The sequence below is a fragment of the Pocillopora damicornis genome, chromosome 7 (genome assembly GCF_964200805.1).
Source record: "Pocillopora damicornis chromosome 7, jaPocDami1.2, whole genome shotgun sequence".
Taxonomy (NCBI): Eukaryota; Metazoa; Cnidaria; class Anthozoa; order Scleractinia; family Pocilloporidae; genus Pocillopora; species Pocillopora damicornis.
This window is the reverse complement of record NC_142676.1, coordinates 10,132,708-10,154,117: the sequence shown is the minus strand read 5'-3', so window position 1 is coordinate 10,154,117 and position 21,410 is coordinate 10,132,708. Positions and strand designations below refer to the sequence as shown.

The 21,410-nt window shown below is 38.6% G+C and overlaps 4 protein-coding genes across 9 annotated transcripts in view; 2 read left to right on the top strand and 2 right to left on the bottom strand.

Moving 5' to 3' along the window:
* The window catches only part of LOC113685195 (uncharacterized), a 298,180-nt gene that overhangs the window by 49,927 nt on the left and 226,843 nt on the right, over positions 1-21,410 (top strand). The gene's annotated exons all lie outside the window — the stretch shown is intronic.
* Positions 23-9,760, top strand: LOC113685201 (cation channel sperm-associated protein 1). 6 transcript variants are annotated; one of them, XR_016188701.1, is made up of 11 exons: positions 23-867; positions 1,397-1,510; positions 4,034-4,187; positions 4,790-4,881; positions 5,309-5,458; positions 6,220-6,283; positions 6,464-6,572; positions 6,884-6,947; positions 7,645-7,756; positions 7,912-8,026; positions 9,531-9,760. XR_016188701.1 is itself a non-coding variant. In XM_027202690.2 (11 exons), the coding sequence occupies exons 1-11, from the start codon at positions 687-689 to the stop codon at positions 9,558-9,560; spliced, it is 1,155 nt and encodes a 384-aa protein (XP_027058491.2). In that variant the 5' UTR covers positions 23-686; the 3' UTR covers positions 9,561-9,760. The 6 variants fall into 6 exon arrangements, 4 of the variants coding, with proteins under 4 accessions (XP_027058491.2, XP_027058489.2, XP_027058490.2 ...); XR_003447542.2 differs by lacking the exon at positions 7,645-7,756 and adding an exon at positions 7,138-7,644; XM_027202690.2 differs by lacking the exon at positions 7,645-7,756 and adding an exon at positions 7,563-7,644.
* On the bottom strand, positions 9,918-11,631 carry LOC149042481 (uncharacterized). Its single transcript, XM_089213342.1, has 2 exons — positions 11,243-11,631; positions 9,918-10,494 (listed from the first exon to the last, which is right to left on the bottom strand). The coding sequence occupies exons 1-2, from the start codon at positions 11,390-11,392 to the stop codon at positions 10,222-10,224; spliced, it is 423 nt and encodes a 140-aa protein (XP_089069468.1). The 5' UTR covers positions 11,393-11,631; the 3' UTR covers positions 9,918-10,221.
* On the bottom strand, positions 13,041-16,714 carry LOC113685200 (extracellular calcium-sensing receptor). Its single transcript, XM_027202685.2, has one exon. It carries the CDS (start codon positions 16,262-16,264, stop codon positions 13,598-13,600), a length of 2,667 nt encoding a protein of 888 aa, XP_027058486.2. The 5' UTR covers positions 16,265-16,714; the 3' UTR covers positions 13,041-13,597.

Genomic DNA, 21,410 nt, shown 5'->3' with positions numbered 1-21,410 from the left:
TCATACTAAATGGCATTTTGCAACAACAAATAGATTTACTTGGCAGGCTCCCATCAGTCTCTTTTTAGATAAAGCTATTTTTAATTAAATTTCTACTCATTACTAGTTTCAAATTCATGCAACATTAAAATGGGGGCCAAGGGAGCTGTCACCTAAGCTGAAAATTATTTAATGGTGCAGCATCTTGTCAATGTCCCTTGCACAAGGAAGGGGTCAGAGATGCACTATGGTAAATATTTGCTAGTTTGTGGATGGAAACATTTCTGGCAAAAAAAGACATATTGCCAAAAAAATGGTATCTCTGCACTGGGCCTGATATATTTATTTCTTTGAAGAATTTGGTGAATAATTCTACCTCATCAATAGAAACTGGAACAGACTTGACATTTGTACTGGCCTTTCTTCAATATACGTAAAACATCACCGACTAAAGAAGCTCTTTATTTTCATCAAAACAAATTATCTTTGTTTTCAACGTGGCAAATATAAGGCGAACTTTGTATGCATTCTTATGCCAGAGATGCCATTTTTCCGTCTTTGATTGCTTGACAGGTGAACACCAATCGTAAATCATTGCTTTAATTTTTCCCACCATTCCCTTCACACGTAGTTTTTCAAAATGGCCGCCAGGTAAGCAATGACTGCGTTTCTCTATTCGCTGTAAGTGTGAAGGGAGTCATTTCATTATGACGAAGGCTCAGCATCACCAGCATATACCAAAGACTCTGGAAAACGCTGGAGAGTTTCGGATGTTTATTTATGAGCTGACAGAGTCAAGAATTTTTAGCGTTAGCATCCTGTTCGTAATTCTTCTCAACACAGTGATCTTGGTGATTCAAACTGACGAAGCATTTGCAGTGAAAGCAGGTAAAGTTTTGCAGTGAAATCGCTTTGGATATTGGTTTTCCTTTATTGTGATGCTTGTCGGGGGAAAAATATTGAATCTGTGATGAATGGTTTCGACTTTCCTACAATAATTATTTAAGACTGAAAAATAATCGTTTTCCCAGTTCAGTTGCTCCTCCGACAGATTAAGTTCTGTGAAGATTATAAACACCAGACTGCAGAATGCGATTGTGGAATCTTTTAAACTTACAGCAGCATTTATTCGACCAAGTCTACCTGAACCTTTCCTCTAGATATGTTTCATTAATTTTCTATTCTTGTTGTACCATTTTGACCAAATCGTTATTTATCGCCATCAGACTGACAGTTAAATTTGAAATCACACTAGCCTTTTGATCTATAAATGTGGTAAACATCTTACATGATTTTAAACAGAGAACGAACACCGATTTTCTCAGCCACTAAGCACTCAAGAAACTGCCGACAAGCAATTTTAATTCACGATCTCATACAATAACAGTTTGAATACCTCTTCCATGATCAATTGCAGGTTGGTATCTATCGGCTCTCGACAACGTCTTCCTTGCTATCTATTTCATGGAGATCATTGTGAAGCTGTATGCTCTTCGCTCGTATTTCTTCAAGACTGGATGGAACATAATGGGTAAGTAAACATGGCGCAGCCTACAGGAGTCACTTTAAGTTTACTTTTCACTAAGCAAAAATTACTTGACGCGTTAAACCCTAAGATTGATCAGCAGCTATTTTCTCCTTACAGTAATAGTTCTGAATCGTTGATTAAGATCATGAGAATATAAAGCAAATCATTGCCAGCCTAGCTAAGAAGCTGTGATTGTTAAGCAAATTCTCCTTTTCAGTACCGAAATAAAAGTGTAGAGAACAGTATGGAGAAAATGGATGCTGTTGTTAAGGTGTGGAGGGTTAATTGATCAGTTTCTTAACAATGATGATCATATGCAGAATAACACTACAATTCAGACTAATGTGATGCCGTGAAAAATTTCGTTAAACGGACATTATGAGTGATGCCAACATTAGAGAAATATTTTTGCTTGCATCCTTGTGGGTGAAATGTTACAAAGGTAGTAGATCAGTGTACAGGTATTTTTGCTCATGAAAGACTGACTGGAATTTCCATGGCTCTAATTATTGATACTGGACAAATGACAGCCTTGATTAAGATATATCTCTGAACTTCACAACATTCACAATAACAACTAAAAAGTATTAAGGGGATTTATAAGCACTCCTCTTCCCCCCCCCCCCCCCCCCCCCCCCCACTTTCCAATCTTAACACTCTTTTCTTTTCTCTGATAAATATATGTTATTTGCCGGCTGGGAGGTCCGTATGGTGAAAAACTGTGACCGAGGTCTTGAAAATACAGCATTTTCAAGACCGAGGTCACAGTTTTTCACCATACGGACCGACCCTTAGCCGGTAAATAACATATTTATTGTTTTTAAACTTGACGAAATTCTTTCCGAAAGAACCCGAATGATTTATGGCCGTAAATACGGCAAGATCTTCCATAAACTGAACAATTTTTGAGTAAATGGTAGTTGAAATAGAGGTGATGCAAATTTAAGAGAGATGCCTCAGCGAAACATTTTCATTTCCGTAACGATAAAGGTGATTTAATAGGCTTCCAAACAAACTTTGAAACATTATTTTTACAAATATCTGTCACAATCTGACACCTGTCAATTAGAGAGCGCGCAAGAAAAAAAAACCGTAGGAACATTTGAAAACCAACAGAACTAGTTTGGCAAGGACTGTCACGACAATATTTTCTTCAAAGTCAGTCAATGATCTAACGGAAAGTATTATTCAGTCACATCGACCATTCATTCATGTACGAAGATTTACCTCTGTTCATTAAGTAAACGGCGAGGAAAGTAATTGTGAGTAAATTCAATTTTTTTAATTTGAAGTTGTGAGAGTTTGCTCGTTTGTTTGCTGTAATGGCGTGTTTAACTCTGATCTTTCCTTCACAAAAACTAAATTCGAACGGCACACTCCAACGAGACACAAGGGAATGTAATGCGGCCTTTTCTCAAAAAATTCCTTCAATTTCTGTTGTGCAATTTAAGGTACAAATGTTCAAATTGAACGGAATTGGAAAGACTCACCAGGAGCGTATATTTGTTGTAGAACTTAAATTAAAACTTCGCTCGCTATTTCACTATGAACAAATTGCTCGAGAAACTTCAGATATTAAATGAATGAAAGTTCCATCGTTCAATTTAACTGTAACCAAATACCTCACGTTTCAACTTTCTGGGTACTTTTTGTGAACGATTAAAATTAATTGCAGACGGTTTTTAGGCCGCTTGTCAACCAACGTAATGACACTATTGTTTATACAAATTCATTCTGAAACCAATATTTTTCTGTCAACCAAAGTGATTTGATAGGGAGAAAAGAGAGGATTCATAAGTTATTTATCGGCTTGAGGTAGTGACCGACGTGTTTGCTTAAAAATACTGCCCAGCCGGAAAACGAGGTATATTTATGAAAAATGACAACGAAAGTTGGGATGTACTCGGCGACTCACGAAAGCGTTACCGTGGCCCGTGGGCAGAGATAGGAAAATACTGACCGGGTAAAGAACCAATCAGATTGCAAGATTCGTTACCGTGCCCTCTAAAAAAACAATAAATTTTCTTATTTCTAAAGATCTCTTACTCAAATTTATGAGTTTTAATGTTGAACAACGTCGCTTTTTTTTTCTAATTAGTGCCAGACCCTGGGCAAACCTCTCCCTAACTCGTCTTAATTCTTCCCGCGGGCGGAGAAACGCGCGTCCCGCAGCACTAATGGTGAGGACCTACTGACAGACTAGCCTTTGACCCTGTAAACCCTAAAAGTGACCAGCATCTAATTTCTCCTTACAATAACACTGCTAAACCATTTATTAATATCATGAGAATGAAGGAAATGATCGCCGACCTAAGAAGCTTTGATCTTCAAAGAAATTCTCCTTGTCAGTACCGAAAAGATATATAGAGAAGAGTATTGAGAATATGGATACTGATGTTGGGGTGTAAAGGGTTGAACTTCAAGCAAATGAAACTTCCTAAAACAATGGCCTTGGTTAATAATAGCGACGATTGTACGCTGTACTTTTAATCATCTCACGGTCGTAATTTTTGTATTCTTTCCTAGACCTACTCATCGTCCTTTTCACAGTTGTGGACTTTCTGCTGCCGCTGATCGTGCAGAATGTAGGTTCCTTCGATGTGGCAGCCATCTTTAGGCTACTGCGCATGTTTAGAGCTATCAGGGCGCTGAGAGCATTGCGGGTGTTACGAACCATCAGGTAAAGATTTGGTGGGGTTTACTTCTGTGTGGTGTGTCCCTTTGGCATTTGTACGAGCGTTGTTGTGCTATGCAATCTTTAAGCAGAAGCGACACTACTCTTTTAATCTCCTACGTGCCCATCGTTGTGGCACGTTCTGCAATACAAGGGGAGGTGGGGGGAAGGGTAGTGTGTTTGGTTAAAATCTTAGATTACGGCTATGACAGGCCTTGCGCGAAGAAGCTCGGCCCCAGAGAAAAAGAGCTTTGAGTATGACCTTAACGGAGACACATTGAAAAGCTTCGCTCAATCTCTACTGTAACTTTGGCAAGACCATTTGCGACTTCAACCAAAATTACCGCTACATTGTCTGGAATACATGGGTTAGGAGCATATTAATCAAACTCCATGTAAGAGTGGGACGGAACGAGGATTAAAAAACCACAACAACAATATTAGTATTTTACAGAACTGCGGCTTAAAGTTTATTACTGAGCAATTTCTAAAACTTTAGAAAACAAGTCTATGATATAACCAAATGATACGGAATCATGACACACTGTTCTGCGATGATCTTTCAGTAAATTTTTTTGATTTAGAGGCCTGAATGTTTTTCTTTCAAGGTTTTTGAAAAATCTACAAGTTATCATGACGACGATCCTAAAATCGTTCAGGGCGCTGAGTACGATCGTTATGCTACAGGGACTCTTCCTTTGTATCCTTTGACTCCTGTTATAATTATTTGTACAGCAAATTTTTCTCGAGGCTTTACGGCTTGCCTTATCGACTATTTTTATTCTCTCTCCGACCATTTTCTGCGTAGCCCAGGCAGCTGGGCGTTTTGTTGGAGGTTTCATCGGCGGAGCTCCTAAAATTAGGGATAGAACAAGCTCAGTTTCACTGTTTCAGCGCCCCTGCCTCTTTCTTTTTTCTCGTTTTAACAACATGCCTAAAAACCGTTCGCCACGACGGCCATCTTCTTTAACACAGCACGGTTTCAAGCAGAGTTATTCTCTTCAGTATGAGATAAAAGCATTTTACTTCTTCCGTGGAATAGGCCTAAACTATTTTTTGGTTACACTAGCGTAATCTCATTTGCAGAATCTGTTACTGCAACAGATTCCTAACAATGTGGTCTATAGATATGTTTGCGGTGATAGGTCGCGGGTTATTTTATGAAGTAGCTCCCGCCAGGTTTGGTACTCTGGGGAAGGCGTTCTTCACACTCTTCCAGCTCATTACTTTGGACGATTGGTTCTATATGTACAGTGATGTTGTGGCGAGAAATCCAGGTGGGCTAATTTTTTTTCTCAGCTCTTTTGACCGCGTTCTGAATAGGAAAATGTATGTGCCGCTAATTGAACGCCATCTCCTCGCGCAAAAATTTGATTCCTTTCAAATCTTTTGCAACAACTTTTTTTTTCTCATTTTAATATCTTTTGCTATTTATTCCTTGATATAATTTTTTAATATCTATCTTTTGTCTCGTTTGTTCGTCTGTGTGTCCACTATTCCATCCGTCCGCTTGTTCAACTATTCATTTCATATTTATGTATGCATTTTGTTCATTCATTCGTTATTTCGGTCAGTCACTCATGTTTTTATCATATCTACTTTCTCCATACAATGTTCTTAGCACGTGATCCTGAAGTCAAAGCATAACTGTTATTCCATTGATGAACACTTCTGATTAATATTCAGACGCGTTTACTCTTAACGTTGCAAATTTGATTTCCGAGTAATACTTACGTATTGAACAAGTTTGTGATAAAAACAAACATAAACCAAAACCAAATTAACAGCGGTCTTCCACCCCCTTTAAGATCACTCATTGCTGTATGTTTAGCGTGCGAGCAGGCTCTCTGTTTGGGTTTCGCCTTTCAGCAAACCCACCCGTTATAATCGACAGCCGCTTCTGGAAAAAGTTGTTAAAATACCTGAATAACTTGTCATTCAGATGAAAGGTGTCCAAAGGGGCCCGCATACTGTAATACTGCTATTGACTTAAGCTCAAAGTGGGTAAAATCTTTTTATCCTGTTCTATTTCTGGTAGGTTATGGTTACATCATCTTTTATCTCATCGTCTACATCGTCCTGGAGAATTTTATCTTTATGAAGTAAGAATTTTCTGTTGTTCCTGTTGATGTTATTGGTGTTGTTCTTGCTACAGTTGACAGGGACCTTATTACAAGATCTCTCTCAAGAAAGGCTACATTAAGCGAAGAAGTTTAGAACTAGTGGATGACTCAAGTGAGTTATTGAACTTCCATTTTCTTCTAATTCCTCATTTCTCTTAGTCTGTTCGTGGCAGTTCTGGTGGATAACTTTCAGCGGACCATCACAACCGTGGAAAACAAGCCTCACAAGAAAAACAGCGGGATTCACTTCAAGAGTGTCTTTGAAGACGTAAGATCGGAAGAAAACTTTGTTGAAATGCGATCTGTGAGTCGGAAGTGTAACAACAGATCTCATAGTACCAGTATAAGCAGTACATTGATCCCGTATCTGTTCTTTCCAAAGTCCTTGATAATTTTAGGAAGCCTTAGGCTGTTTGTTTCTATCAACAAAGAATTCCATTTTATCATTTACTTTAAGGTATTATCAAAGAAACCCAAAATTAATCAGGAACGGGATTAAATGGATTAAATTAAGTTTTTACGTCCAATGGTTTGTAACGGAAAATCACTCATTTTCTCTTTTTCTAATCTTTTTATTAGGTAAAGTCAGGCGAAGATGGAAGTGCATACTCTTTTTCGGACAATTCTTTTTCCGAATTTGAAGGTAAAAGACATAACTGGGGAAAAATTAGTCGGGGTTGTGTGGGACCCGGGGAGGTCATAGTGCCCCAGGGGTCAGAGCGCTGGTCTCCAGGCCGAGAGGTCTGGATTCGAGACCTGTCAGGGTCATTGTGTAGTGTTTTAAGGCAATACATTTTACTTTCACCATGGTCACCATGCCTCTCTCCTCCCAGGAGTTTAGATGGGTACCGGCGAATTTTCAGGACTGCGTGATGAAATGCTGGACGATCACCTTGCGATTGACTGGCATCTTACTCAGGCGGGAGTATTAATGGTCAGTCGCTTCCTAACCGGGATAAGCCTCCTGGCAAGACCTAGCCTACCTTTGAGGGAGTCCACCGAAGAAGTTGCAGTGGACCTTGAGTTAGAATTGAAAAAAGCGTTACAAGGGTCTGATTGGCTCTGTTACACTTGAACGCTCTCGTAAAGTTTACAGCAAATGGGCACCGTCTTAATTTTCACCATTCTCATAAGCTGAGGTGGAAATATTTTCAAATTTTGTGGTCAATGAGAGATTTGTTTTCTTCTCTTTACTGTTGGTTGATATGTAGTTGAAGGGAAACGTGGAAGTGAATGTTTAATGTCATTGTTCTAGTAGACGAGGAGGAGGAAGAAGACGCCGACATCGTGATTGCGAAAAAAGTGGAGGACTACTATCCTAAAAATAAATTCTCTGACAGGTATGAACAAAGCACAAGTTCCCAGTCTTCTTGCGTTAACCCTTTCACTCCTGGGATTGGTGTACAAGTGATTTCTCCCTGGCATGATATCAGCTTCATTTCCAACAGAAAGGTGAAGGCAGCAGTGCAAAAGATCAACACGAGAATATTGTGTGATCATCTGATCAAACACCCAATTCTTAATATTACCGCTAGAGCAACTCATCCCCTCCATTTACGTCATTCCACACATAGAACAACTGTCATTAATATTTTATTGCTTTCTAGGGAACGAGCTTTCATCGCCGAATATTTTACGCTGCTCGCCTCTTTGGAATACAACGTGCAAGAGATGCACAGAGTACAACAGCTGGCAAACGATCTCGTGGATATTACAGTCTCGGTAAAGCAAATACTCTTTTCTAAAGAATAAGGGACCTTTCATTATTCAAAGCCTTGTTTGAAATAAGAGGAGGGGAGGGGGGGGGGGCGGGGCGGGGCGGGGGCTCTGGAGGATTTTAGTAGTATCACATTGAAATAATAGAATATTAATATTAACCTGATCCCCATAAGGCCGTGTGATAAATGTACGGAAACCCCCCCCCCCCACCTCTCATTGACAGTTGATGTCCTATAGTTCCCCTTTGACATCCTCCGTTCCTCCATTTCCCCCCCCCCGCCCCCCGCCCCCCGCCCCTCCCTCATCTTCCCCAGGCGATTAAAAAATGACTGGTACCTTATGCTTGGAGCTAAGCTTTAAATGCAGAGGCAGGTTATTTAAATCTTAACAAATATTAGTGTTGCTATGGGAGTTTTCTTGTCTTCCTTTTTTCTTCTTTTTTCCTCAACAACGTTTCCTTAATAACGTTAACATGTAGCCGCAGAAATATTCTCAAAAAGATACGAGGCCATGTGCGATAAAAAAATGTGCGTCGATCAATTCGAAGCTTCAATATCTTCGGCAACTCCTGAGACATTTGAACTTCTGTTGATTGGTTTGTTCAAATGACCCACCCAATACTTTTTAATAGGCAACATCAGCGACTGTGACTCTTTACGCATTTTCCAAGCTTAGTAACCTAGATCTTGTAGACCTTTTTTTTTTTGAGCCATTTGCTCACGAAAATGAACTACATCTCAATATGTAAAACTAATGATCCATTAAATATTTTTGCGCGCGCGACTGGTCTAAACGCATCACGTGACCGAATATTGGGGGGGGGGTGGAGGTATCCGAGGACCAAGTGATATTCAACAATTTTTAAACCCTACGTCCACTATGATAAGCCTTCGTTTAATATTTAATTCAAGGTAAGACAGCGTTTTGTATTTGATACAGAAGGGAAATATTTACTCGTTTATCATGTCGTATCAGAGAACACTTTTAAGTGCTCTCTGATACAAGTAAAAAAGGAAACATCCTACTCAGCAAATAGTAAGCTGTTCGTAAACATTTTTTCACGCGCGTTGCAAAATCTTTGAAGGATAATAATTACAACAGCCTCTATTTTGCGTAAAAATATGCTTGTATATTTGTCCTTGGACGTTATTTGTTCCTTGAAGCACACAGTTTTCCCCGAGCTTCGCTGTCGGATAACTGTTCGCATCTTGGAATAGGATAATGTCTGCGGACAAATATCCGTGGATATTTTCACGCCAAATAGAGGTCATAGTTTTTACATAACACTTGTATTATCCTGGAAAAACCTGGAACTTCCGATTCAAATTCCCAGGTACGGTTCAAATGCTCCATCTCTGGGCACGGACGACAGTCGAATGCCCGTTGGTTTCCTGGGGGAGGGGCGGAAGGGGAGACGCAGCTTCGAATTGATCGGTGCATTAAGTCCTAACAAATATGAAGCATTTATATTTGATCAGTTTAATCTCTGAGTGATCGATTTTTCTAGATACCTGATGTACCAGAGGAGTTAATCTGAAGAAGATTGGTGAACGGAGGCGGTTACAGATTTCCCGTCGCCTCTAAAGTTACTTTTGGGCTTAGAAAATTGTTAGATTCTGTAACTTTAACTTAATTTTCTGCATTTATCAAGAAAGCCATTACTGGTTAAATGATATTACACTTTCACGAAAGTGCGTTAACAGAGGCAAGTAAACTTATTGATGAATGTTGTGGAAATCACTCGCAGGTCAAATCCTCACACAGTCATTCATTTACAGCAGCGTCCGTTCCTAGGTTAATGGATAATTCTGAGAACTTATGCCTTTTGAAATCCACTTGCCAAATCGATCACATTTCTTAATTCTTCGTCGCCTCTAAAGTTACTTTTGGGCTTAGAAAATTGTTAGATTCTGTAACTTTAACTTAATTTTTTGCATTTATCAAGAAAGCCATTACTGGTTAAATGATATTACACTTTCACGAAAGTGCGTTAACAGAGGCAAGTAAACTTATTGATGAATGTTGTGGAAATCACTCGCAGGTCAAATCCTCACACAGTCATTCATTTACAGCAGCGTCCGTTCCTAGGTTAATGGATAATTCTGAGAACTTATGCCTTTTGAAATCCACTTGCCAAATCGATCACATTTCTTAATTCTTCGTTATGTCATTTTCATGCGCTGACATTGGAAGCATTTCTACGCAAAAAAATCAAGGAGAGGGCAGATTGTACTATCTTGGCCTTTTTCCACCTCTTCCTTTTGATCTAAAATTTGTTCTCGGATTAAAATTGGACTTTTTTCGCGGACCCTTTCTTCCGCCCCTTCCACGACCCCGATTTCTTCTCTTTGTATTCCGGTTTTTCCCGCCTTTTTCTCTTCCCATTTAATTTCCTTGTTGTTGGCGCTCCCTCGTTTGACATCATAAGTGCCGCCTCTTGACGCTTTGGAATTTTCAAGCAGATGGGCTAACTAGGAAAAATATTAAAAAAACAAACAAACGATTACAATTTAAAAAAGACCGCATCGCAGTAGAGCAATTTTCCATCGAGTGTCAAAAGTAATCGGCATTGCTTTGTTTTTTTATTTACTTCGTCATGTGATTGGCTAGAAACTCGCGCCACTTTCCCAACCAATCAGATACACAGCTAAACCAATAGTGAGGCGGTATCTCTTTACCTCGACTTCTCATTGGCCCGAAGAGTAATATCCTTTCTTCTGATTGGCCGTTGTGATTACTCTGGTTTCGTTTTTACCACGCTCGATCAAAAACCGCTCTTCTTTAGCATCGATGCCCTGAGGAACGTTCTGCTATCACCTTTCTTTCCGAGCGAGTGTGTCCTCTCTCGCTGACTTGTTAAGATTGCCTTCAAGTTATTTATTTTCGCACTAAATTCAAAACAGGAGGGCAATATCGAACTTAACTGTTAGTGAAAACACCAGAGAAATCACAACGACCAATCAGAAGAGAGAAAGATACCCAAAAGAGCCAATGAAAACTCAAAGTAAAAACCAAACTACCTAAAGCGCCTGAAAACGGGAGCGAGCAAGTCGTGGTTTGTTTTAGCTCCTTAGTTAAGTGGTTAAGAAGGTGGCGCGAGTTTTCCAAAACTGCAATTTGGGCAAAGAAAGCGACAAAGAATATGGAATATTTACAAACAGTAACACTATGTATTGATTCAATCCATGGGTAATAAAATACAGACATGTTACAACTAACCTTCATAAGTGTATGAGCAAAATGAGAAACTGAAGGATGATAATGTCTGAAAAGCCTATTGAGTTCTCGTAGACAAGAGTTTTCCGCCACGCTGCACAGCGGTTTTCTCCAGGAGGGCTTATAGGTTTGACTCTTCTGAGCCTCGTTCATACGTGTTTAAGTCTTTGCTGCGTCAACGTGGCGTAGTTGTGGCTCTTTTCTGGCTGATGAAACCACGGTCGAGATTTTGTCTTCACCATCTTCCAACGGGGACGTCCACAAAATATTCTTCATCGTCTTCCTTCTGCGGTTATCGAGAATTACAAAATTAGTTTTGAAGGCCAAAATCGACGAGCAACTTGTTTTCTATCTCTTTGCCGGAACAAGAAAAAAAGTCAGTCAACCCTTTTTAACTCGTGAATTGCGCGCATGCGCAAGAGCGAGTTATAGATACGATGTGGGGAATAGCATTCGCTCGCTCGCTCGCTCGCTCGCTCGATTGGTCGATTCCTGTAAACTTTTTTTAGATTTTAGGCTTTTGAGTACATTTGATAGTTTTTGGCGAGCAATAAACAGACGAAATGGCGACCTTTGTTGCTAAGAATAGTGGTGGGGTGAAAAAGAAGCCAATGATAATCTTAAAAGAGTTTTTTTTTTCGTTTTAGTTTCAACAAGCGGCGCCAGCGACTGGCAAGCATTCAAGGATTCACACTGAAATAACAACAACCTTCGTTTTTCATAAAATTGTAATTTACAATCCTTGAACTTGAAAACAATCCGAAGATTCATTGAAAATATCACTTACTGCGAAGCGCTCGGAGTTTACAGATGTTCAAAAGCTTTTTCTGTTATAGCGTGAGATTGAGGACAAAATTGATCATTACGTTTCGTCGCGTGTGTTTTTCCTGTGTGAAGCAACAAAAGATGCCGGCGACTGACTAAATAACAAGTTAACACGAAAATCAAATAACACTTAGACAAACAATTTTAGCTACCGATTTTCAGTGAATTTTTAAAGAACAATTTTCTCGTAAGTTTCAAGACAATTTGAAGATTCAACATATATACAACGTACTAAAATGCGAAAGTTACACACCACAAAATTGATAAATAGGCCTGAAATGAAATTCTATCTTGTTATTGATTATACGTTGCCTAGCACGTGACTTAAATCTACCCAGGCGGAGATCTAAAATGACGGTGGCAGGCTTGGCTTAGTTATATCACTCAAAACTCGTTCCCGTTTGTCTCATTTGATAAAGAGGGAATCGTTAATGTTTTCATTAAGACAGTATTGCCTTAATTTTCTAATATTTACAACGAAAGACAGTAAATTTCACTTTTCACCCACATTTACTTCCAACCTTTTCTTTTGAACCAGAAACAAAAATGATAGACGTTTAAAACACATGACATCATCCACCTTGTTAAATGTAATAGCATGATCATTTCAATTGTAATGCCTTCTTGTCCCAACGTTACTTTGTTTCTTTGCTACATTAGCGAACACTGAACTACTGCTCGTACTCTAGATGACAATCAACCACAAAATTCCCTAAACCAGATAACATTAAACATAATCTCAAAAATCATGTGTCAATTCACGAGTTTGCTCACAGAGCACTTTGATTTATTCTACTTCATGATAACAAACTTTCTCTTCTTTACGCAGGAATCTTTAAAACGGTCTGCATTATCTTTGAAGTAATGGTGACATTTCTCTATCAAAGTTATATTTCGTCTCCATGCCCCGCCCTTTCAAATATGAAACAAACAAAAATCATAACTAACGTTAAAAGAAACGATAACAACAACAATATCAACCGTAACGAAACCAGCAAGAGCTATTTATTTCATTGTTGACCTCTATATCCAAATCACACGATGATGTTAAAAGGTACAAAAAAAAGAAAGGCAAAAATAATTGAAATTCTAAGTTCCTAGACTAACGCTTTTAAAAGCGGTTACTGTTGCCATACTCAATTACAAAGCTGATTCCTTTACAGCGTCAGCTTGGATGAAAACTATCACCGCATGTTTGCGCGTGTGTTACGCCAAACGTGCGCGCTGATCTGCACCCTTTTCAGCGCTTTCTTAGTTCTATCTGAATGGAACAGGATATAAAAAGCTTTAGGAATAAACCGGTCTACACTTAAGCAGCCCACTTAAAAAATATCAACTATCGTCAAACAACATATTTCTTACAAAAAAGGTTGAATATGTTGGTATTTCATCAAATTAACACTAATCAGATAAAAAAAACTAAGCTTCTCTCGTCAATATTTCCTGTATGTGGTTTAGGAAATGTAAAGAGGAGTTTACACATAAATTAGTTCTGAGAATTTAGATTAGAGTTTCCTTAATGGAGCCATCAGTCTAGTTCTTCGACCCAACATCGATACTTGAGCTGCTTTGGCTGATCTGGTTGATCTCTGATCTACTATCACGCGTATTCACATTGGCTAACTGTGTATTCTTACGAACGTACGCAGTGATCTGAGCCCCTATGAGCTCTTTCTTATTTTTTTCAGGATGGAACAAGATAATGAAAGCTTTAGGAATAAACATGCAGCCAAGCAGGCCAAACGAATCAACTAGTATCGTGCTGCAGGCTATAACAGAAACATACCAAGCATCCTGCACTGAGAAATCCACCGAGTAATAACACAGTGCAGACAACAAAATTATGTAAAGTGAGAAGCCGATGAAGCGCGCCTCGTTGAAATTATCTGGCACTTTGCGAACTTTGAATGCATAAAAAGACGAAAGAAACGAAAGCAACAACACATACGAACAGACCATGTAATAAAACGTTTTTCCGACCGACGACCCGTACAGTTTACACGTGTAGAAGATGAATTGGGTCGGTTGTATCTTCTCGTTTCTGTATGGCGGATCCGAAGCGAACCACGCGGTTAACAGCACGATGTCGACAATGTTCACCAGAGCAACCAAAGCGACTTGGTATTTCACTCTTGAAATGTAACTTTGGAAGGGCATTTCTGAACTGTCGACTTGGAAAACGACGAAAATGCGAACTGACTTCAGCCACAATATGGATACAAAAGTGGTGTAGATTGCATACCGAGAAAACTGAATCAAGCGACATATAGAATCAGTTGGCTTTGTAATGCTCAACAGCGCCAGAGTAAAACTGGAGAAGATCGCAGCAAGAAGGAGAAAACTGAGCTGTCTATTCGAGGCTTTCACAATTGGTGTCTCGCGGTATTTCACAAACACAAGTAACATAGCCACGGTCATGCAAAATCCTAACGCTGTCACGCAAGAAAGGAATACACCAGCTGCATCTCTGAAGTTAAGGTTTTTCACTGGCAGTTCTTCGCATTTGGTTTTATCATCGTTCGGCTTTTGTTTACGCGTGCACTCCGTGCAGTTGGTCGATCCAGGCGACTTGCTGACTGTGCCCCCCGGACATGTAACGCACTTCCAACAACATGAAGTAGTTACCTCTTGCCTAGTTCCGGGGGGACACACTTGACTACAGAATGAGGACGGTACCTTTGTAGCAAAAGTAGCGTTCGCCCATTTGATCGCGGGGTCGTTCAGTGCCAACCTTGGCTTCTTACTACTACTCCAGGATCCTACCAAGGCCTTCTTTGAAGCTCCCGTGCTATTTATTTGGACGTTCACAATTTCAAAGAAAGAATTCTTGGGATCACCTTCGCGGTCAAATTCTACAACGCCAGTAAGTCCTTTAAAACTGACATTTTTCAAGAGGGACAACAGATCCTTTCCGTCAGTTGCTAATGGCTTTCCATCAGAGCATGCTTCCCCCGAAAGTTCGCAGTTTATAGCGCTACATCTAAAATACTTGTCTAATGCAAATGCCACGGCATAGACGGCGTCTATAAGGTAGCCAAGGTAAGGGTCGAACAGTTTGGAAGCTTCATTTGGTGACAAAGGTACATTCGAGCACTGTGGGTCGGCTGTGCTGTCTGCGTCAGGGGTGCAATTCCGAAATTTTTCCCAGTATTCTTCCCACCACGGATTCCTTCCTAAACGAGTTTTATTCGGCGTTAAAGAATACAAGTAGTTCAGGAAAGTTTTATCTTTGCGATCGCGTGGCTGAACGCCAAGGGCGCCATCCAGTAGACGAAAATACGGTCCCAGCAGTCCGCTATCCTCTGTACTCGTTCCATCACCGAGAATCCAGGTCCGTTTCCCAAGCTTTTGTCTGTGAACTTCCTCAAAGAACAGCTTCGCATATCCCCCAAAGACCCACACCACAATGACTTTGACATTTCTCTGCTGCTTAATACGTGACACAATCTGTCTAATATCGGTGGCAGCACGAAGACGTGGAACAAACTCTGAAAAGGCCAAGCAAAAGGTTCCTCGATTATACGCCTCTTTCTGTAACGCAGAGACGCCAAACCGCCCGTAAGAATCATCCAGAGCCACCGTACCAATATATGTCCATTTGAAGTATTCAAACAGATCTGCTTGCACTTTTGCTTGTTGCCTGTCAGGCGGAACGGTTCTTAAGAAGTATGGATATTGATCGGAACTGAGCTCGTCACTCGTCGCAGCATAGCTTATTATTGGGATTTTGGCCATGCTGAGAAGACTCGCAATCTGAACTGAGCTGGCTGAGTCGTACGGTCCAATTATTGTAGAAACAGGAGCAACATCATCTTTGCTGTAGCAAGAAGTTGTTTCGTTTTCCATGCTTAAATTTCTGTTCGTAAACATATGATACAAATCTGCATCTCGCACAAACTCGTATGTTTCTTTAACGGCAACAGATACAGTTTCGCAGTAGTCACGGATGTCGAAGCCGAGTGTAACATTCGGAAGCAATGAAGGGTCATTGTTGATTTGCTCGATCGTGAAGATCATTGCTTCAGCGTGACCGAAACCAACGGGAAAGATGTCTACACCGCATTTGTCTTTAGAATCCTTGTAATGTAACACTGTGAGTCCTCCAAGCATGACATCACCAGCTTGAAAAGCTCTCTTAAATTCATTCAAGGCGGCGAGTTGGTCAATACAAAACAACCAAACAACTATTGGAGCAAGCATCGTCAAGAAGCTAAAATGAATATAAGTCGGTTTCAAAACTGAGTTGGTTTTCAAGTTATCTATTTCAACGGTCCGAAGTCATCTTGTGAAGGAAATACGACTTGTGGTAAATATTGCGTCAGAGAAATCGTAAGAGATTGGACTCTAATTTACGGCTATTAAAAGCTCGCGTGATTTTTATATGTAACACGTTTTTTTCTTTTTTCGGTATTCGTAATGCATGCTTTACTACGGTGTTTTTAAGGGCCTTTTTTTCAATTGGAAATGTTTGTGTTCGAGACTTTAAATCTATGTAGCTGACAAGGCTGGACAAATGTAAGTACTTTTGATTTCGCTGCCCTTTATCTGGCTTTTTTGGTTAGAAAAATATTCGTTTTTAATACTCTTTAATTTTGCAATTGCAGCTTCAGATTACCACAATATTGTTTTCAATAAAATCCTGAAAATCCAAATGAATGTCAATGTGTCTGTGTTGCTTATGTAGTCATTCTTTTAACTTCGCATGGTCGTTCATGTTCTATTTCTTTTCTCCAGTGATCTCGTTTTAAAAATTCGATACTTTCACATATGGAAGAGTAGTATAGGAGATGGCTGTACGAGACCACTTTGAAAAAGTGATCTCACACAAAGCCATCTCAATTACACTACTTTCCATTTTTTACGGAAATAATCAATGGAAATAATTTGAAGGAAATAGCTTTATGGATATAAAAGATGGAAACAATTTTATTGAAATAAATTAGGAAAATAAAATGATGTAGGGAGGTATTCATGCATCCATGATTTGACCACACACACCTGCACGTCACGCGGTGGTGTGATTCTTAGAACGACAGGAAGTTGATGATGTAATACATAAGGGACTTTCCGGAGGAAATGAGTCATCACTTTGCTATCGTTCTTAGGATTACCAGTAAAAATTGTCAGTAAAGTTTGTCAGTAAAGTTTGTTAGTAAAGTTTGTCAGTAAAGTTTGTTAGTTACGCTTGTCAGTGAAATTTGTCGGTGTTTCTGGGTCTAAAAAAAATATCACATTATGTCATAGAATAATGAATTGTTATTCTGAAATTCATGACGCATCAGAGAAAATTAGATGTCAGTTTCGGATGAACAAATTCAAAAACATACTGTGAAAGTCAAAAATGTTGTAGGAATATGAAACTTGAAAACGTTAATGGAGAGTATATATATGTTTATTGACGTCGAGTTGATGGATACGACCCCGTTAATGAATTTGTTGATTTTTATGATAATAGACGTAAGATAATCCGAAAGTCTGTTTGTCACAGAAAGTAACCATAGGGTAAAATATGGACTGGACCACTGAACCCTTGGACTAATGGACTTTCTTTTTTTGGACTATTTTTAGACCATTTTTTGGATCTTTTTTTTGGACCATTTTTTGGGGATCATTTTATGGGGGAAGGTAGACCATTAGTACTGCAGTAGCGCTTGTGAATGCTATGCTTAAGAACGAAGATCCGTGATCTCTGTCGTGTGCTAAAATCAATGACAAAAGGAAGGTAGATAAATTAAGAAATAATATACTGTATTCACAAAGGGAAACGTAAAACAACTGTTGAATGATTCATGCTAACCAGTGGGTATCATTAAGCGCTAGCACAAGTCGACCGAAAACGGCGATATTTTCAATAACAATTTTAGTCAAGTGTTTAGGTGCCAGTTTCGCATTCCCATGGCACAAAATAAAGAAACACTGCGAGCCAGTGCAAAAGTTTCGACATAACAATAGTCAATCGAAAACTGCTCAAAATAATTTGCATGATCCATTAAAACTCCATTAGTCAGTAGCATTTACTAATACAACCACCTCACACCCTCCTTGCGTACCAATAGTTCGTATTCCACCCCTCTTCAGGAGCCTATTCCTACCCTCCCTGAGTAATAACAATTTGCCTCCCTGATTACTGGCAGACTGCATCCCATATCGTATAAGCAGTACTGGAATAGAATTTAAACACCAGTCAGTGATGGTATAAAGACAATTATTCGGAGATGAATTTTTGTGAATATTCCCTATCCCAATTGTTAAATAGAGGACACATATTGATGACGATATCTTCAAGAACCCTTAGCTGAGTCAAATAATTTTGATCGTCCTATGGTTTGCCTCACATAAGGGATCGCAAATCAACCAGTATTTTTTCAAAACGACAAACGCAGTGATGGCTCGATTATTTGCTTATAATTTTAAATTCCATTGTACCTTTTTAGCAATAAGCCTGTTCCTGATATAGTTCCTAATACCAATGGGTTGAGTGTCAGATAATCTACTTTTTTGCCCGATACAACATCACATGCTGATAATAAATTCAATTGTTTGAAATGTTTGTGTGCTCCGCAGTATAGCCAATTTTTTTGTGATTAAGTCGATATAAGGATTTGATCTCAAGTGAACCTTTAACTCCCAGATCAAATTTATAATTCTCCTTACTGTCAATCATACAACTCTTACAATATTTGTTCAGAGAACTTAGTATTGGGTCAACTAATTATCCCCAAATTGATATTTTTCTTTATTCAAATTTCTTATCTGGTTCATATTATATTAATATTGTAAGGAGAAATTCTTTCTTGGTCACACATGGGAGTTAAAGGGTTAATTGATTTTCATCAATGTTTTTATCTATTTGATTAACATAAAAATAGTCTGAGTTCTTTTCATATATATATATATTATATATATATATATATTATATATATATATATATATATATATATATATATATATATTTGAGAAAATGCTTCAGTTTCCAATTTTACGAATAAAAAAACTTAAATTTATTCCATCTGGCTGACCCGCGGAAATTTCAAGAGTTAATTATTGGGTGCTACAGCTTCGTCATCGTATTGTGCTCTTTTGAGGTCTATTATCGTTTTGTCGGATCAATATCAGTATCTGAGCAACTGCCCACCTACCCCTCCCCTAACCCTAGACTGTTGTTGGGTTAGGGAAGGGGTAGGTGGACAGTTGCCCAGATACCGATATTGATCCGTTTTGTCGTTTGCATCCCATCGCCCGTCGTTTGATACTTTCAATTGATGATCATTTGTCATTTTACGGTATCTTATTTCGCATAAAAGTCTCTCCACAGCATCATAATCGTTGACCAGGGCCGGGTGTGTACATTTTTTATCCTATAATTAGTCATGGACATATCATCCTGAAAAGGTTCAGAGCCATCGAGAATACTGTTTGCAAGTGTCAACATATTTTTTGTTAAAAGCATCAGTTGGATTGCTGGCATCACCCAAATTGATCAGTTTATATCCTATCATATCGAGGCCGCTTGATAAATCTAGAGAGAAGCCTTTAGAATCGACAAATTTTGTTGACTGCCTCTAAGTCACTGTGATCGCTGCTTTCATAGTCTGGAATAAGCAATCTGCTTTTCATTGTCTGTGGAAGCAAGTTGTTTAAGTCAACCTTTTTGTCTGTGATATTTGACTCTTGGTCGTTTGACCCTTGATCACATCTTCATCATCGTAAACAGCTCTCTTCAAGTTATAAATCGTTTTACCATCAGCATCCCATCAATTATTACTTATTTTCATGACGTTGTCATCAACATATTTCTTGTTTAAAGCGTCTGTGTGATTGACCGGGTCAACAAGATTAATTGTTTTGTTATTGCTCTAATCGAAATCACTGCCAATGATTTTGCTCGTATGATTGTCTTTAATGTATTTTTTGGCAAAAGATCGTATTTTAAATAGTCTGATAACACAGTATGACTGTTTATTATTATTTTCTGTCGGATATCAAAATTACCATCATCAGTGAACTTAAAACCAATACCTGGAGGTCCCTCTTGACCTCTCGAAATTTTATCAATACACAATTTTCCATGTTCAATGAAGATTCCATTATGTAATATGTTTAGATATTTCCGTAGAATTTCTTTTGATTTTTTCCATGGGTTTGTCAACGTATAGAAATGAAAACGGGTTTTCGTTTGCTTTAACATGTTGACTTTTGTCACATCCAACTCTCTTGATATCACGTTTCTCTCATTGCTAATGGGGAAGTTATAAACAGCATAATGACTGCATTCAAGCGAATGTCTTTCGGAGTTTTATAAAAACCTTTAAAAGACAAATTAATAACAAAGCAGTTTTTCTGTCTGCCTCTAATAAAGTAATCAAGCCAACCTTTATATTTCTTTATTTCTTTATTTTTTTTTCACAGATAAAACCATCGAATATGGCTATTTTCTGTGAATTCGTGTCCATTTCATCTACTGGAATGATATCACCATTATTGTGATGAAAGACATCATATCTAACTTGTTTGCTCACATCTGTCAAATTATCAATCATATGTTTGTGCTTGCTCTGTTCAATATTTTTAGCATAAAGATACAGCGTGTCATAAAACAGCATCGGTGCCATCAACATGCGATACAATAAATTTGTCTTGCCTCCACCAGAAGGGGAAGTCACTTCTTTCGGTAATGAGCATTCTCAATATATCCTGTAGCATATATGAATGTATCTTTTTGAAATTGTTTTCTTTGTCGTCATTGAAGCCATAATTGGGGATGTTCATTTATATATGTTTGTTAAATACTTTCAGACAAGTTGAGATAAGTTTATAGAATGTACATATGTAGAATGCACATAGAAAGGTTAAAAAGACGCAGTGAATCAAAGATAAAAGCTAAAAGAAAAAAGCTATAAAAGTGAGACATGAGATGAAACAGTATCGGTATGAGAAGCAGAATCTTAATGAAGATATTGAAGAAGCATACAAGCCTGCCATAGACGTTCAGAGAGAGGTGAGGGATACTATTGACAAATAAAAAACAAGTTAAAGTAATTGAAAAACTGCAAGATCATCAGAATAAAACTGTTAAGGGCATAGAGTTTGATTCTGGGACAGAAACTGGTCAAAAACTGCCATCATAAAATGAAAAACATCAGAAGTCAAAATTACTAGCTTGGAAGTGATGAAATCTATTAAGTATCACTCAGCTGTTTTGATGATAAGAGATTTATATTGAATGATAATATACAATCATATGCAGTGTTAAATTCTGTAACCTTTAACGTCAGTACGTGATTTTCTGCATTTATCAAGAAAGCCCACTGCTGGAGAAATGAGATAACACATTTCTAACGTGAAA

Bases quoted from the DNA above. Each gene is read 5' to 3' on its own strand.
- LOC113685201 (XM_027202687.2), top strand. From the start codon at position 687: ATGACGAAGGCTCAGCATCACCAGCATATACCAAAGACTCTGGAAAAC. The intron at 5,459-6,219 runs GTGGGCTAATTT...TATTTCTGGTAG, and splicing joins TGTTGTGGCGAGAAATCCAG to GTTATGGTTACATCATCTTT. The intron at 6,284-6,463 runs GTAAGAATTTTC...CATTTCTCTTAG, and splicing joins GAGAATTTTATCTTTATGAA to TCTGTTCGTGGCAGTTCTGG.
- LOC149042481 (XM_089213342.1), bottom strand. From the start codon at position 11,392: ATGAACGAGGCTCAGAAGAGTCAAACCTATAAGCCCTCCTGGAGAAAA. The intron at 10,495-11,242 runs GTTAGTTGTAAC...TATTTTTCCTAG, and splicing joins TTGCTCATACACTTATGAAG to TTAGCCCATCTGCTTGAAAA.
- LOC113685200 (XM_027202685.2), bottom strand. From the start codon at position 16,264: ATGCTTGCTCCAATAGTTGTTTGGTTGTTTTGTATTGACCAACTCGCC.